The 18,294-nt window shown below is 45.5% G+C and overlaps 1 protein-coding gene across 2 annotated transcripts in view; it reads right to left on the bottom strand.

Annotated features, from left to right (window-relative positions):
• The window catches only part of ATE1 (arginyltransferase 1), a 108,573-nt gene extending 90,279 nt beyond the window's left edge, over window positions 1-18,294 (bottom strand). The window contains exons 1-7 of one of the 2 annotated variants that reach the window (XM_006879889.1): window positions 18,189-18,294; window positions 13,742-13,805; window positions 11,993-12,055; window positions 10,669-10,772; window positions 10,060-10,314; window positions 9,044-9,273; window positions 5,778-5,906 (exon numbers count right to left, since the gene is read on the bottom strand). In XM_006879889.1, coding sequence (XP_006879951.1) covers window positions 5,778-5,906; window positions 9,044-9,273; window positions 10,060-10,314; window positions 10,669-10,772; window positions 11,993-12,055; window positions 13,742-13,805; window positions 18,189-18,294 — 951 coding nt within the window. Of the gene's footprint in view, window positions 1-4,763; window positions 4,893-5,777; window positions 5,907-9,043; window positions 9,274-10,059; window positions 10,315-10,668; window positions 10,773-11,992; window positions 12,056-13,741; window positions 13,806-18,188 lie in introns of both variants that reach the window. The other variant, XM_006879890.1, reaches the window with a different exon arrangement.

The raw sequence follows: 18,294 nt of genomic DNA, 5'->3' as shown, positions 1-18,294 counted from the left end.
TTAAAACCAATCACACGGCGCTATTTCCGTAGGTCTGTCTCTGTGGGCACACAACACGGGCTAGTTTCCTAGAATAGTTGAGAAAAATGGCCGAGCCATGCAGCAAGTCTCTAAGTACCTGCTGTTATTATTTTCAGATACAGAGTCCGAGGGTGGCACGCAGGAAGGAATCACTTATAATTCTCACATACACTGTTTCAGTGCAAACTACTGCTAATGAACGGCAGAAGAGCCTTTACCCTGCATTTAGTTGTGTTGGGTGAACACAGACCAGAGCTGAGCCACAGCAAACCTGCTACAGATCTCCAGCACCACCTGGTGGCCGGAGTGAGACAACACTCCAACAGCTGGCCACTGTTTATTTCAATATATTAGGTGCTATCAAGTCATTATTAGCCCGCAGGTCTGGTTTAAATTATTTTTTTCTGTCAAACATTCTTCTAGGTGGTAGAGCACTGGTCTGTGCATTGCTGTACAGAGGTAACTCATGGTTGCTGTGATGCTGAACACTGTGACACTGATACGTCAAACGTGATAATGGTTACGCATGGTGGACAGTGTTTGGTGGAGCTCCTCAATTAAAACAAGCCTGAAGCAGGAGTGGCATCCACTTCCAAAATAGCTTGCCTCCAGGAACTCTATGAACAGTTCTCAGGTCTTTCGTTCATAGGGTCGCTATGAGTCGTCTAGGACTCAACGGCACTTAACAACAATCAAGTCAATTATGACTCATAGTGACCTTATGAACAAGAGATCTGAATCCTGTCCTGTCCTGTCCTGTCCTGTCCCGTGTCACACTCATCTCTGATACACTTGAGCTGAATGCTGTAGTCACCATGTCAATCCATCTTGACGAGGGTCTTCCTCTTTCACTGACCCTCCAACCTGCCAAGCATGATGTCCTTTTCCAAGGAATAGCGGCCTCTCCTAGCAACATGTTCGACACAGGAGAGACAAAACTGTGCCATCCTTGCCTCTGGTTGCACCTTTTCCAAGATGTACCTGTTCCTCCTTTTGGCAGACCGTGGGATATTTAGTACTTGTCTCCAGCACCACAGTTCAAAGGCATCAATTCTTCTATCATCTTTCTTCCCTGTCCAGCTCTCACATGCATAGGGAGTAACTGAAAAGGCCATGTCCTCAATGAGGCGTACCTTAGTCTTCATACGGAAATCATTGCTCTTCGGTATTCTGGAGAGGTCCCTGAGAGCACACTTACCCAAAGCTGTATGTTTCCTTATCTCCTGACTGGTGGTACCAAGTGTGTTGATGGTGGATTCAAGTAAGACAAAAATCATTACGTTTCAATCCCTTCTCCACTTATCAGGATGTTGCCTGGGGTCTGGTGGTAAAGACTTTTGTTTTCTTGTTGTTACGATGCAATCCATATTGAAGGCTGTAGTCTACGACCTTCTGCAACAGCGCTTCAGGTCCTCCTCAGTTTGAGCAGACAAGGTTGTGTCATGTGCATAGGGCAGGTCGCTAGTGAGTCACGCCCTGCTCCTGAGGCCACATTCTTCTTCAGACAGCCCAACTTCACATATTCTTTGCTCAGCCTACAGACTGAATAAGTACAGAGAAAGGATACACCCCGACACACACATTCCACATTTTAAACCATACAGTGTTCTTTTGTTCTGTGCAGACAACAGCTTCTTGGTCTAGGTACAGGTTTTGCATGAGCACAATCAAGTGTTCTGGGATTCCCATTCGTCTCAATATTAGCCATAGTGTGTGTGGTTGCCACAGTCAAATGCCTTTGTATAGTCAATAAAACCCAGAGAAGACATTCTTCTGGCATTCTCTGCTTTCAGCCAGAATCCATCTGACATCAGCAATGATACCCATCTTCCCCTTCCCATACCCACTGTTCAACTGTATACACCTGAATATCAACTGAAGTTCCCCAAAACCATGGTCCCTCTGAGGGACAATCGCTCTATATTGTCTCTCCTAGAAAGTTCTCTCAGCTCATTTAGAAAATGGGGTGTTTTTTTGAGAAAGCACAGTATCCTCATATGTTCTCAACTGATAAACGTTTTTACTTCACAAAGATTGCCTGTAGAATCAAGAAAAAGAATACTCAAGTGTGTACAGGGGACAGGGCCTGCTGTCAGGATTAAGACATAAAACAGTCCATCAAATCAACAAAAGCCTCACAAATATCACACCCTCAGATTACTATCTCAATAGTAGTGGAGAACTCCTTGCCATCAGGTTGGAACTGACCCATTGCTGATCCATCAGTGGGTTTTCAGAGGCAGTAAATCGCCTGGGAGGAGACTGTCCATCTTTCTCCCATGGGGCACCTGGCAGATATGAACTGTGTACCTTAAAGTTGGCAGACCTACTCCCTATCGACTAGGCCACCACAGGTCCCTAGTAAGGGGATGTCATCGTGTACCGTCAAGTGGGTGCTGACTCGTAGCTGAGCCTCCTGGTGGTTTTCCGAGGCGGAAAATTACAAGGAAGGAGACTGTCCGTCTTGCTCCCACAGAGCACGGAGCGCCTGGTGGATGTGAACTGCGTGCCTTCGGGCTGGCAGCACAGCTCCTTACAACTAGGCTACCAGAGCTGCCGGGTAAGGCCGTACATCTTTATAATAGAAAGAGGCAGTTACAAAGAGGAAAACATAACTCCCTAAGAAACATGTCCGATGGCGGCCATCCTTTCAGGTGGGCCTGGCCTTGCTTGCCACCTGCTCTGATAGATGCGAACAATCACACTTCACAACCACGAGGGAGAACTCTACGGAGCCAACAGCTCTTCCTAGTCTCTCTTGGTCTGAGAGCTGTGCCGAAACCCGTTCAGTTATCAGAGCCACACACAAACCTCCAGTGACAGACAGGTGGTGTGCATGTTGATGGTGCACAGCAAGGGATCAAGCCCACGTCTCAGCATGAAAGACGCAAACAGCAGCCCCGAACCACCAAGCTTCCTTCAGCACGCCCTGTCAGGCTTCAAGGGCGCAAAGCAAAGCAGGGTCCAAATCGGCTTCTCTGGCAGCTGGTCACCAACAGCCGGTACTGCCTCTCCAGCGGCCTGTAGGGCACTCATGACAGGATGTGGAAGCCCAGTCTGATCACCGGAGAACCACCTCCCACAGCTTCTGAGGCCTCAGCCAAGGGGATAAAGCCATCAGCCCCGATGTCACAGAGTCACTCGGAAGACCAAGTGAGACAAAGATTCTGAAGGACTTGGAAAACAGTTATGTAAAAATAAACTAAAGTTATTTTCATCCCATAGTGATGAACAGCTGAACAGGTGCGTGCTCAATTAACACAATTCTATTACAGGTGTACCCCAAAGCAAATGTGTCACAAGGTCCCCAAGACACATGGACAAGGATATATGTGCACAGGATTATTCAAAACAGCATGAGTGTGAATGATCTCCTAGAACATGTGATAATATGGATGATTCCCACAAAGGAAAGCAGATGTTGAAGAAAAGTACTGACTATCCCATGGACTGCTACAAGAACAAACAAGTCTGCCCTGGAGAAGGCGCAACCAATGTGCTCTTTAGAGACAAGGATGGCGAAACTTCATCTCACATACTCTAGGGAGGCCAATCCATGGGAAAAGACATCACACTGGGGCAGAGGGTCATCAAAAGAGAGGGAGAACTTGGGTAAGACGGACTGGCACAGTAACTGCATCAAGGGGCTCAGGATGGTTCAGATCTATTGTTCAAAGGGTCACCAGTAGTCACAGTTGACTTGACGGCACTTAACAACAACAATGTGCAAGTCATTGCAACAATGATGTTACCCAACGGTCACTCCAATGGGGAAAGAAGATATTTCACAAGTAGTTCTCAATAACTCAATGTTCATATGTAAAGAATGATGTTGGACCCCCTACCTCACACCACACATAGAAGAATTCAAAACGGGCCACAGATCTAAAGGTAAGAATGAAAACTATAAAACTCTTAAAAGATACAGGGGTAAAACTTCATGACTTTGGTTAGGGAAGTCTTCTCAGGTATGATACCAAGGTTCCAAGTCAGTGGATCTGAAGAGAGGTCTGGCATTCGAAGGTGGCCTGCAGACCACACTCTAACAAGCCAGGCTAGAGGAGACCTGGGAGGTGACTTCTCGCTCAGGGAGCCGAAGCCACTAATGCCCGCTTTATTAATCAGCACTTCCAAGCTTATGCACTGTGTCATAAAGCAGACACAAACATCAAAACATTAATTCACTGGCATCTGCTGACGTCCTTCTCCCACCCATCCCTATCCTCTGTGATAGCTACGCACTCCTTATTTGTCATGACATCCCCAGCACTCAGCGAAGGTGTGGAGAATGGAGGCTCTCAGTTAAGTGCTTGTGACCTGATGTCCTCCGTGGTCCTGGCAAGCTTTGTCTCCGCACACCAGCTTCTTGGGAAGATCTCTGCTGATTTGCCCGTCTTACTTGTTTGCTTACAAATTCCTTAAAGAGAGGGCCTCTCCCCTCTGTTCGACAGCAAAGGGACATTCAGTAATGCCTAATGACTTGACAGGGATGTCTCTACAGAATAAACATGCTATATTTAGGTCCCTGGAGAGAAAATACAAGAAAATACCCTGAAGCTGCAATTCTCCTTTCTAAGGACTTTAAAATGCTCATATGTATCTTGTCCTCACAGTGGCTCGTCACTTCTACTTAATAAATAAGAAAACGGTGAGAAGGCATACCCTGCCATCATTACAGTATGCTTTACTCATAGACAAACCCCTCAACATAGGGAAGAAAGAAAACATGGAACGAACGGTACCTCGGTCTTCCCACATTCCTCAGGCGGATCCTGGTGTACGGCCATTTGATACTTGGCATATAAAGAAAATGACTGGCGGAAGGACGACTTGAACTCTGGGTCCTCAAAAGAGGCAGGTACTAACCTCACCTTCAGAGCAAGGGAAATACAAGCAAAGGCTATTGAAACATTCCTACCAGGAGGCACACTTCTGAAGGTGAGGCTAGGGTCAGGTCTCCGCAAATCCACCGCCAAAGCACAACACTGCCATCTGTCGCGAGTCACGGCGGGCACCCGGCCCTGGAACGGGCTGGCGGCACAACGCCTGAGCACCGACTTTCCAAAGACGGAAAACTGAAATTCACAAGGGCCAGACCACTTCTGTTTGTCTGCACCTCAGTGCGACCACTGTGATTCTGTGCACACTCGGGAGTCAACACTGCTGCTAACACTACCACCGGGACTGTTGCCTTTTCTGCACTCCTCATCTGGAGGGGTCGGCCTGTCTCCCTTTCCACACTTCTCTTGGATGATGTAATGAATGAAATGATAAGGACATCAGGACTTCGATTCAACATTTCGCTAAATTAATTTTTTTGTCTAAGCGGGGCACGGGCAGGACATTACCCAAGCATCACTTAATGGCTGGAATGTGTTCTGAATCTCAATGTGGATAAAGCACATTAATGGTGTTAAAAACAGTGGTGGGCTTCTTCGTGTAGGTATTTTAACTTAAAGCTCTATGAATATTGTCATTACTGGATTTTACATAAATGCATTTAACCGCTGTGACTTTAAAGAAAGAGAATTTATGGGCAACTTTCCAGTATGAAATTCTATATATGGCTGGCACTTGACAAAGGAAGTAGGTGAAGAGTTGCACTTTCAGAAAGTCCACTAATTCAGGCTTATCTCTTTGCAGGTATGTTGCAAACTGACTATAAATAAAATGTACCACAAACAGAGGAAGGATTTATACGATGGCATCGAACGGAGGGGAAGTTCCGTGTGAACATTCCCACGTGGCCTGCTGACCTGGCTCACAGCTGGTTTATCAGATGGGTCCTTGTGAACAATCATCTGGTAACGTTTATAGAGCTGGTAAGACTCCTGGAATGTGGCTTTGAACTGAGAACTTGGTGGAGATGATCTCACCAACCTCACCTTCAGAAGGAGTTAAAAACAAGGTTTAGTAATTCATTTATTCATTTCAGTTACTCCCATCCAGAAAGAACCAACACACACACCAATGCACAAACATACAGTGATAGGATCTTAACATTAGAAAGGAAATGGTTCGTGAGTAAGACAGTTATGTCTCCAGCATACAAAACATAGAGGTTTGTGAGCAAGGAGGAAGATCGTTAAATCCCCCATGCCCGCTCTGATCTCACGGCTCACGGTGCCCTTACGACAGAGGCCGTCATCTTTACGGACACAGATGCCTCATCTTTCTTCCAGGAAGAAGCCGGTGGGTGTAGACCACCAGCCCTTCACTTAGAGACCCTGGGCTTCACTGCTGTGCCATGAGGAATCCCTCAGCACTGAGCTGACTGGATCAGCTACACTGTTTATACTGTGAAACTTCTGGTAAACGCGTCACAGACACAAAAAGGAATACTGGTTTCACTGTATACAACTCACCTTCATCAAGGCCTTCCAAAGAACCAAAATTGAGAATATATTTGGGGCACATCTTTATTCACTGTGACTAATTCCAAGCTTAAAGCTGTGTTTGTAAGAGGGGAGAAGTCACCATTTCTCATAGGAGTTATGACTGATGACTTAAAGTCAGATGTCCTCTGTTCAAATACAACTGTACCATCTTGGTGAATGACGTCCTATGCCTCAGTTTCCTTACACAGAAAACCAAGATGAGTAAAAGACACCTGGTAAGAACTAACATTTGCTGAATCCTTAGTATCACTTTAGTATCCCTGTTATTCCTACCATAAGTAGCTGGGATAAAACACTGAACTTTTCATAGGAAGACACCAAACATCATACTCTTCTAAAGTTTCTGAGTATGTGGGCTACAAAGCTCATTTTCTTTTATGTGCTACTTTTTCGTTTAAAAAAATCTGCATCAAAAGAAGCAGACAAAAAAAAAAAAGAAGCACACAATAATGAAGCTTAATTGAGGCAAAATTTAAAATGGAAGAAACAAAATGACAAAAATATTCTTGCTGATGCTAATTTACATACAATATGGAAAAGAGCCAGGATAATTGGGTAATAATCATCAGTTAAAATATATTAACAAAACAAAAAAGAAACAATAAAATGTAATATAATAAAGTCGTAACTACACAGTGTGTGTGTGCACGTGTGTGTATGTGGGAATATGTGCCCCTCCACGCAGGCAGTTGTCCTGTGATGAAAAAGTGACGCCTAGTAGATACAAAATCTCTGTACATCTTGGGTTTTAAAAAGCATGTAACTCAAAACTCATTGCCATCGAATCCGAGCCAATTCACTGCTGACTCTCCAATGGGTTTTCTGAGGCTACAGATCGCTCTGGCGGAGACAGCCCACCTTTCTAGCTCAGGGCCATGGGGGAATCCAAACCTCCAGGGAGGCACAGGCTTTGGGTTCTCAGAGCAACACCCTGCCAACTAGGCCACCAGAGCTCCTCTTACAAAGTCCCCTCCAAGGCTGGCCCTGAGCAGAACCAGGTTAAAAAGGTAAGATAACGCAACTGTTGGGAGGTCTACGTGGCTTCTCTTGGAGACAGTACTATATGTAATCAATCAAACAAAAAAAACCTCCTCATAAAATATAAATGTATCAGCTAAAAAAAATCATAAGGCAGGCAATGTCTAAGAAATACACTTCCCAACCTTTGTATGAAAAAGGTCCAACAGAGTAGGCAAGGAAGTTAGTTTTTTAGTATCAGATCTTAAGCAATAAGTGAAATTCATCGATGACACTAAACTATAAATTGAATGCTGACATGTCACTAATCAAGTATGAGAAAATGACAGCTTCAGCACTGTTAATGCTTTCACAGGAGCCCCGACGGGCGAGCACATTACATGCCTGATACAGTGCAGACCCACCAGCCCCTCGTGGCGTGGACATGAGGCAGCCGGTCATTCCCCATCAAGATCCACAGCCTTGAAAAGCTGATGAGTGTTACCATGAGCTGAACTGACTTGAGGGCAGTGAGTTTTGAAATGCTTTTTAATGTTTCAAGTATCAAAACTAATACTGAGAATCTATACTTGAACTTGATCTGGAAAGTGTAGGTCAATGTGGAAAAAAATTTAAAAAGGCCTGTGGTCAGTAAGTAGCCACATGACCCCTGAAGTGGTTTGGGGGCAACGAGGAGGAGGGGAAGGAACTCTGGTGGTGCAGCGGTTAACGAGCTACGCTGGCTGGCAGTTCAAATCCCCCTCCACCAGCGGCTCCAAGGGAGCAATCTTTACCCAACGGCTTAAGAACCTCTAAGAACCTCCAAATCCCAGCGTGGGGTCAGCTACGTGATGGTTCCAACTGGACGCAATGAGTAAGTGAGAGCAGCTGAGACACTGGAGGTAATTTAGTTCACTTAGTTCTCAGCAGTGGAGTTCCTAAGTGTTGGCTTATTAGTATCAGAGCGTGAAGTGGCTAAAACAATGACTGCCAGGTGTGGTCTGTGTGTTCTCCTTTAATCCATAAACCCAAATGAAATTTTTAAAAAGTTACTTTTTCACTCTTGCTGTCAGTCATACGAAAACAAAAGAACTAGAATAACTGTAAGATTAGAAAGTTAAAATTAGGACTGTTAACCGCAGGATCCTCACTGATGTTTGGAAAATCAGTACCCAAATTTGCTGGTGAAATCCTTTCTCTTATTCCCACTTGTAGAGAATCTTTTCAGATGGATTTGGGTTTGTGTGTTTTGTTTTTTAAACTAATAAAGTTTTTTAAACCAGTCCAGAAATTTAAATGTATTTGAAATGATGATGTATATACTTGGCAGTTGGATTTTCAGATTTGTAAAAATAAACATCCACATTGGGAAAGAAAAAAAAAAATTAGGACTGTTACCATAGCTTTAGTAGCCAACCTGCCTAATGTATTTTTAAAAATCCACAAAAACTTTTAAAAAGTAGTCTGAAAAGAGGTGTCTCTCAAATAGCAATGAATGTGGTTAATGCAAATGCTTGCCCATCTAAATTTACTTTTAATTTCTTGTTTGGTAATATCAAAATATTAATTGATTAGCATTAACCCAAATGAAAATAAACAAAGGACCCAATAAAGAAAAAAATAATTACACAACCTATCAGACAAGGGGGAAGAACCGCTCTGAGTACCTCTAGCTTGTGTAGTGCACCTTCTGGCAGAGGTTCAAAAATTAAATCTTCCAGGGACTTGGGCTGGTTGGATCTGGCCTTTGGTGGCGTGCAGGGTGAGGGGCCACCCTGGGGCTGGGGTCCAGGCAGCGCCCCACCAGGGTTCTGCTGCATCAGCTTTAATCTTTTCCTTTCTTTTCGGATTTCCTTTGCTTTTCTACATGGAGGCTTACTCAAATCAGCACCTTTACCTAAAAGAGATGTCAAGACATCAGACCAACCACATTAGGCTCTGGGAACATATCTCAAAGATTCTACAGAATCAAGCCAAAGAGTTCTGATATGTTAAGCTTTGGGGCAGGCATTGCAAAGGGTGTGGAGAGCTTTCAGAAGACATAACCTTGGGGAGAAGTTGATCTCAAAGATTTTTTTACCAAAGAAAATTGTCACATGAACTTTTATTACTGATAAACTTAGATTGTTTATTATTTTTTTCAATGTTTCTGTTTAGGGGATGGTGCTTCCAGTACCATCTGTCAGTTATCAGACAGTACTGAGAACTACTTAGAAACCAGGTGCAAATGTGTATAGTCACAAAACATACTTACAATACAAACAGAAACCTCTGTCTAGTTACAGGAACTGTATCCCTCTCCAGTGAACTAAAGGGTCGTAATGGTTCAGTTCCAGTTGAAGTTTTAATCACAAGACTAAACATCAATTAGAGGAAAGGATGGTGACATTTCATCTCAACAACTCCGGGCATGTTGTCAGGAGGGGCTAGTCCTTGGACGAAGGCAGCGGGCTGGGAAAGGTGGAGGGTCAGAGAAAGTGAGGGACATCCTCCAGAACACGGATTACAGAGGGACTGTGACAAGGGGCTTGAGCTCGGTGGGGACGGTGGGAGCATGCAGGACAAGGTTAGGTTCTAACAGGCTATTCACAGGGTCACTGTGAGCGGCAGTGAACTTGATGGCAGCTAACAGTAACAATCCCAAGTCAAAAAGAAAGCATTTTGTGCAACATAATCTCGTTACCTGGCTTTGGAGGGGCGTGGACTTTAACGGGACATGACGGCTCACCAGAGCCCAGTTTCTCTTCCACGTGCTGTGACTGGATTAATGTAGGGGGCTCCTCTTTCTTCGAGGTTATGCCTTGCTGCTTCTCTTCACTCTGTAAGCTCTCTTTGAGGTCATCACTTAGTGCACTGAGGTCACACTGTATATCCAATTTATTGATTAATGCGAAGTCCCCTGCAACAGTTGGCTCCACTGTGGAATCCATGGGCTCATCTACGAATCAGGAGACATGAAAGCCATCAGCCAGGCTACCTGACACAGTTACAGACACAGGAAAAGCAGCCTCCTTTACCCAGACAGCCCACACCACTGCATTCTCTACCAAACCTGTTCTACGGTCTTCCAAGGTCAAGGAACTGCAAACAGACCTGGACCTCACAGGGGACCACATTCCTGCCCTCTCTATATGTGAGACCAAGCTCTGCAAGTGGTATGTGAACAAAAAGGTCCAACCTCTGTCTCAGTTTCTTAAGAAGAAATGTCATCCTGGGGTCCCACCCCTTCTCTTGCTCACTGGAAGCAATCAATATCAAGTACACCCATTTCCAGCTCCTCAGCTCCCCTCACCCTCACCGTCTCCTTTGGTAATTTCCCCTTTAGTCAGAAACTTCAACATTTTTTTCAAAACCTTCTTGTGGGACTTTGATGGCTGAAACTGCAACGGCCGGCACCTAGGAAAACAAAACAAATAAACAATAAAGCAAACTCAGCCTCTAAGAAATCAAGTCAATGTCGGTTACTCTCTGAATCAGGAAGTAAATCTTACACCTGCGATTTCTGGTTACAGACAGGGCCGAATGTAGCCTCTAATCCCTTCTCCTCACTAATACTATGTTAAAAAATGTACCCAAAACCCACACAAACCCGCTATGACAAAGAGCCTGGGAGAAATGTTAGAAGTTGAAAAGTAGATGGTTACTGATTCAACAGAAAACCAGACAAAGTCAAATTCTAAATCTACACTGAGAAAGGTCAAAAGAGGTCCAGTTTTCTGTACAAAATAAAGTCTTAGGGACCATGGTGATGCTGGACACTGGTAGAAATACAACTTAAATTTTTTGGAAATTAGATTCTGCCTTCCTCTGTGCAGCCAGATGGCAGCCCTAACACCAGCAACAAACTGCAAACGAGAGAATCAAAACCAGGAGCATGTACATGAAAGTTATGGGCCAAGGGGAAGACAATTTCCTCCCAGCAAAGGAGGGAGAAAAGGTGAAGGAACGTCTACATACTCAAGGTTGAGACATCAAGCCCTCCTTTCTCGCCTCAACCTTCAGAGTAGTGTGATCAGACCTAAGAATGGTGACAGCAGGGATCCCCCAGTCCATGTCCCCCCCCCGCCATGCACAGTCCACAGTAATCCTGGAAAGTTAGAATCCCCAAACACTTGACGAATGCTTCCATTACAATGTCAGGGGCCAGGCAAACTGGACGGGGTGAGTCAGAGGTATGGGCCTGGGAGGTGTGGACTTAAACGTCAATCTATCTGCTGGCACATTTCCTACAGTAAGTGCTTCTTTGTCACATGTGGGCAAGTCCCACATATTTCATACTTTGTCATGCCACAACATACTTATGGACTAGAGCGCAGTATAAACATAACTTTTATAGGCACTGGGGAAAAGTTCACGGGACTCACTTTAGTGCAGTATTTGCTTTACTGTGGTGGTCTCAGACCTGATCCTGAAGTATCTCCAAGGTATCCCTGTATTATTAACCACTATTTATCAGAGCACAAACATAAAAGTACATACAGGAGATGTAACTTTTTCTTATACACAATGTCTATCTAGAGTGGAAATAAATTCTTTTTAAAAAGCCAAACAAGAAGATTCTACTAGAAAATTTTCAATCATACTATAGATCCTGTTACTGAAACTCCAATTCTTACCTTATTGTGTACTGAGGACAACATGTCTCATTCATGACAGGCTTGTACACATATTTTCCACTCCTGAAATTACAAAACATTTCTATTAGCTCATTATATAGTTTTTAGGAGTGCCAACATAGATGAATACAGGAATACTAACTTCCTCAAGGTGAAGCCACAATGGTGTAAAGGAGCATTTACGTGGAATAATCGGATCTTGTAGACCAGGCAGGTACCCCAGTGTCCAGAGCAAATCCTCACACTGCACTCTATGGGTAAGCTTCTCACTGGTCTTCTCCTTAGCACTGACATCCTGAGCCGACCTGCCCCCAGGCCTGAGCACTACGTGAGGGCACTGAGACGGCACACGCGTGTGTGTGTGGGACCAATGTGCATCGCCACCTGTGACATTCATACTTCAGCGTCCCACACACATTAGCACAAAGTTCTCAAACACTTGAGACTTTCCATTCTCGTGTCCCATCTGTTCATAACAGAGTCAATCATGCCACTGCTCAAAAACCTGGGAGGCATGTCAGGTCTCTCCTTCTCATTTGCCCCTTTGATCTCTAAACTGTATCTGAATTTGTCCCCTCTTATTGACCTGGAAGGGAGCTCTGGTGGCTTAGCGGTAAGGAACTGTTCTGCCAACCCAAAGGTACACGGTTCAAATCCACCACTGCTCCAACGAAGAAAGATGGGCAACCTCCCCACAGCTGACTGAGTGTTCTACAGCGTCACTACTCTCAACGACTCCATGGCAACTAGTTTACTTTCTCGATCTCACAGTTTAAAGTAGTTTTGTTCCATGACTGAAAACTTAACTCTCACTCATACTTGACTTAGGTAACTCGGAAGAGAAGACTGTAGGCTTGGAGTTAATCTAAAACTTTTGAGATGTATGATGAGAAGCATATGAGAAGGGTATCAATTTGGGGGGATTGTTGTTGGGGGGCAGTTGCGTCAGAACTGATCCACAGCTGACCCTCCGGAGGGTTTTCAGAAGCAGGTTAACAACCCAGGAGGAGACCGCCCATCCTTCTGCTGTGGAGCAGTTGGTGGATTCGAACCTTACACCTTCAGGATTGCAGAGCATCATCTTACCGCTAGGTCACCAGAGGTCCCTTTGGGGGACTAGAGGGTACAATGTTACACCCTTAGTATGAGGTATTGACACAGCACTTGGAATTTACTGTCAAGTACTTCCTCAAATAGGGAGGAGAGGGGCGAAAGGAAAATGATGACCCAACCCGGTCAACACTCTGGAGGATTAGAGACAAGCCCGAGGGCCATCATAACACAGTCGATGCCTACGTGCATGTCAGAGATTTCCAAGCAGATACTTTTCTTACAAGAGAGATTAGAAAACTGCTAAGCTTCATCGGATATATTCTGGACATGCTGCAAGGAGGGACCAGTCCTTGGAGAGGGACATCATGTTTGGGAGATTGGAGGGACAGCGCAGGAGGGGAAGGCCCTCTATGAGGTGGACTGATTCAGTGACTGAGGTAATGGGAGTAGGTGAGTCGGAGACAGTGAGGTCGGGACAGGATAGAGCAGGATTTAGGGCTCTTCTACAGAGGGTCACTATGAGTTGCAAGCAACTTGACAGCACATAACAACAACATACGTATTAACCCTCCTGATGTGTATGTGTATAACACACTGCTGAACTTTGAAAAAAGAGCAAACATTTTAAAGGCCAACGACTTTGCAGTCAAGAAGAGAAGGAAAGCAGGGACCCCCGCATCTGTGAGAGGCGCTCACCTCCGCCACCCGCGATCCACGAGGTCCTGGTAATCCTGAGCCGTCAGGGAGTGTGCCCACATGCCTGAAAGGGAAGACGGGACATCTTCGTGGGCTGCACTTTCTTCTTTTTAAAACTCACAGCATGGTTTTATTCAGTGTGAGTATCTAGGAAACAGACCGATGACACTGGAGAAATACAGATCCGTGTCTTTGCCACAATGGGTGGCGGGGTTACGTGCCATCGAGTCAACGACGACGCAGCTGACGTGAACCCCGCCCCGTGCTGTGCCGCCAGCCTCACCACCCGATGCACCTGAACTGAACTCACTGCTGCAGTCACAGTGTCAAGCCACTTATTGAGGGGCTTTTTCTCCGTCACTCGCCCTCTAGTGTGACATAATTCACAACGTAACGTGTCTTCAAAAGATCAGAGTGATTACATTTAGTTCAGGATTAAGAAAGAGTCTCCGTGGCATCAAGACAAGTTCAGTCTTTTCTATAATTAATGTCATAACACAAAATGTGTACTAATGGTCAAGTGGAAAACCAATAATAAAAAAAACAAACAAATGCATACAAACTTAGGTCCACATTACAATGAGACTCCACCTCATGTATAAACTAGAGGGCGGGGCTCTGGTGGCCTAGTGGGTCAGTAGTTGTGCTGCCAACCCAAAAGCCAGAGGTTCAAATGTACCATTTGCTTCAAGGGAGGAAGACGGGCTCTCTCCTCCAACAGGGGTTTATGGTCTCTGAAGGCTCACTGCACAGTCCACGTTAGTCGGCTCCAACTGAGCAGCATGTAACAACCAGGTCTCCAAGAAGCTGCCCTGCTGGCAAGGCGCAAACCATGCGAGGCTATGAAAAGCCTCAGTTAGTGAAAAGGTGGGCAGTGAGAACACACCACTTGCTCCGTGGAAGAAAGACAGGCAGTCTCTTCTCACGAGGGTATACTGCCTGCAAAGCCTGCTTGAAGGTCGCTGACTCGGCAGCACCTGCCCTGGTGGTGTGGTGGGTTAAGCAACGGACAGTTAATCAGAAAGCTGGCAACCAGAACGTACCAGCTGCCGCACAGAAGAAAGCTGTGGCAGTGTGTTCCCACAGTGACTGACAGCGCTGGGAAGCTGGTGGGATGGTTCTAGTCTGTCATGAGGGCCTGTAGTGAGTGTCAGGACGGGGGTGGGTTTCCTGGGAATATTCCCAATGATCGCTCTGGTCTTTACAGAAAAATGAGAGGGGAAATACTCTTCATGAATATTAATTCTTCTGATTTTCGTACATGTTTCGAGCACAGCCTTGACCTTTGGAAATATAAACGTAAAAGTGAAAGTAGCCTAAGTGCCCAGGGGCTGGAAATGATCATTTTTCATGGAATAATTATACAACCAAAGGGAGCAAAAATGAAGACCAAGAGAAAAACATTAAAAGGTATATTGACATTAAATTTTTAAAAAATAAGTATCTAAAAAAAAGTATATTGACATTAATGTCAAATGAGAGGAGAAAAGAATTTCTCTAATCAGCAAATTGCATCAAATCTACATACAGAGCTTGAGAAAGCAGGAAAAACGGGATTCTGGAATCTACCAGAAAGAAACAGACATCATTAGCAACGCCAACACTACACTCAAGGAGCCTCAACTTTCTCCTCTGTTAAATAGGAATAATAAAACCCACCCAGCCAGTAAACCCACCACCCATTCTGTCAGTTTCTCATACTGTGGTGGTTGCATGTTGAGAAGATACTGTAAGCTACCATGTCACTGGTGGTCCAAAACCCAGCAGGATCAGCCAGGGGCAGGAAGAAGGGCCTGGCAACCTGCTTCTGAGGAAACTGGCCAGTGACAACCTGTGACAGCAGTGGACACGGTCAGTGCTGAAAGGTGAGCCCTCACGTTGAAAGGCACCCCAAATATGGCTGGAGAAGAGCTGCGTTTTCGCAGCGAAGTGGACCTTAATGGCCTGCACTGGAGCAAAGCTTTCAGGACCTGCATTTGCTGATACGCTTCAACTCAAAATGAGAAGAAACAGCCAGAAACAATTATAAATAACCAGAACAAGGAATGTACGATGTAGGAATTCAGGAAGTCGGAAGCTGGAACAAAATAAAGTTGGAAGGTGGAAGTAAAATAAGCTAGAATACCTGCAGACACTCTAGGCATCAGGCCTGAGGTGGACATAACAGAACTTTTAAAATTATGGAATAATATCATTATCATCACACACAAGTAACATTGTGCCAAAGACAAAACACAGCAACAGTACACCACAGGGAACTTGCCAGAAATTCACACGAGGTACATATAGATGTGGGTGTGGAAAGCAGGCTATCAGTGCTGGTATCAAATGGATCTTCACTGAACAGCAAGAGTATCAGCAAGGGTTTACCTGTGTTTTATCAACCACGCAAAGGCATTAGACTGTATGGATGAAAACAAGTAACAGACAACATTATGAATAACGGGAATTACAGAGCACTTAGCAAGCAGAATCTACACACAGATCGAGTGATAGTTGTTCAAACAGCAAAGGGATAAGATGTGGTTTTACATGAAGAAAGGTGTGCTTCTGGGCTGTATCCTTTCCCCATACTTATTCAGTGTATACGCTGAGCAAATCTGAGAAGGTGCACCAACACCGGAGGAAAATTCATTAACGACCTTGGATAGACAGACAACACAACTATCCTTGCTGAAAGTGAACAGGACTTGAAGTGCTTACTGAAGAAAATCAAAGACGACACAGCCTTCAATAGGAAGTATACCTCGACATAAAGAAGGAATACACGGAATCACTGTCCCAAAAAGAATTGGCTGACACTGAAACAGTTCAGGAAGTATCGAATGATCAAGTGGCAATGAATGATTGGTAAGAAGCTCTGGTGGTGTAGTCCACGGAGAGTTGCACTGTTAACCCAAGTGCCACTTGTCTAGCAGTTTGAATTCACCAGCAGCTTCAACAGAGAAAGATGGGCAATCTCCTCCTGAGATTGAACCTCTGAAAAAAAATTGCTGGAGGGTTAATTTTAGGTACATTGTTGCTTGTTGTTAAGTGCCGTGGAGTGGTAGGCAATTAATTCATAGCAAGCGACCCTATGAATGAAAGACCTGGACATTTGTATAATTTCATCCTTTCTTCAGGTTCACAGGGTTTCTAAAGGCAAGCAATTTTGGACGTGGATGCCACACCTGCTTCCAAGATAGTTTTAATCCGAGAGCTCCACCAAACGCTCCACCAAACACTGTCCGCTGGGAGTAACCATTATCGCATTTGACACATCAGTGTCACAGTGTTCAGCTTCACAGCCACCCCAAGTTATCTCTGTACAGCCAAGTGGACAGACCAGAGCTATACGACCTAGAAGAATGATTGAGTAGTATTTACATTTTTTTTTTTTTTTTAGAAATAACCACAACACTAAAGTTCTGGAAAAGAGAACCCTCTCATGCCCTCAGCAAACACTGTCAACATCCTGAACAACTTGGGTCTTCCCAGACCTGTCCATGGTGCCAGTGTGAACCTTTTTTGAGTTCTTCGTTTAATGCTGCACTATAAGAATGTTCCCATTCGGAGGGTCTTCAGAATCATTTCCCCTTCTAACAGCTAAATTACATTTCTTTCCTGCCTTTGCAGAAGCACCATATGAATACTTTTAATGATTGTGTAAAAGATGCCGTCACAGCCCATCCCATTCTCCTATTGCAGGGCACTTGTAAAACGTTTCAAAAGAGGAAATTGTTCAGTTCTATGTCTCCATGGCCATCCTGGCTTCCTCCAGGCGGGACAACTCCGTTAGCAGATAGATGTTTGTAGCAAGTTAATGCATGACAGGGAATGAACACCAGGTTCTGTTTACAGAGCACGCCCAATCATAATGAGTAAGAGAAAAAGAAAACCGGAAGGCTGGCTCTGCTGTCATCCAGGCAGGAGAAAAGAGCTGGGGAAATTCCAAGCCCATCAATACCAACAAGGTCCCCTCGCCAGCACTGACCACGGTCACCAGCTTCGAGGGTGTTCCTTACATTTTCCCTGGGAGTCCTGCACAAGTGTGCACCTGACACTACCTGGGGGTCCTACACACGCGTGCACACGTCACTTAGTTCTGCACAGGTATGCACACCTATGTGTGGTGGGCACAGCACACTGCAGCTAGCTGCACGCTGCCCTCTTGTCCCGCACCCCCGTTTTGCACTGACTCTCGGGGATCCCCCCGCAAGAGCACTTGCAGGTATCAGAGCCCTAAACCCCCCAGCCCTTCCAGCATCGACAGCCCGGCGTGACCGAACCCGGTTCCCAAGCAGGGGCGTCGGTCCGAGGGGCTGCGTGCGTCCCTGGTGCGTGTCCACCGACAGCCTGGCCCTCCGCGGGGATGATGCCCGCTGTCCCGCCCGCCCGCAGGCCCGCCTCGGGCCGCCGTGCACCCCCCGAGCCCGGGGAGGCCCCACGCCGCGGCCCGCTAGCTCACCATTGGAGCGACTGCCCGACTCGTTCTTGCAGTAGCCGCAGCGGTAGAAGTCCTCGCCCTCGAAATACTCTACGATGCTGGGCGACAAGGCAGCCCAAGACGCCAT

The sequence above is a fragment of the Elephantulus edwardii genome, unplaced genomic scaffold (assembly GCF_000299155.1).
Source record: "Elephantulus edwardii isolate Elephantulus edwardi_28Jun2011 unplaced genomic scaffold, EleEdw1.0 scaffold00006, whole genome shotgun sequence".
Classification (NCBI taxonomy): Eukaryota; Metazoa; Chordata; class Mammalia; order Macroscelidea; family Macroscelididae; genus Elephantulus; species Elephantulus edwardii.
This window is presented reverse-complemented; position numbering and strand designations above follow the sequence as displayed.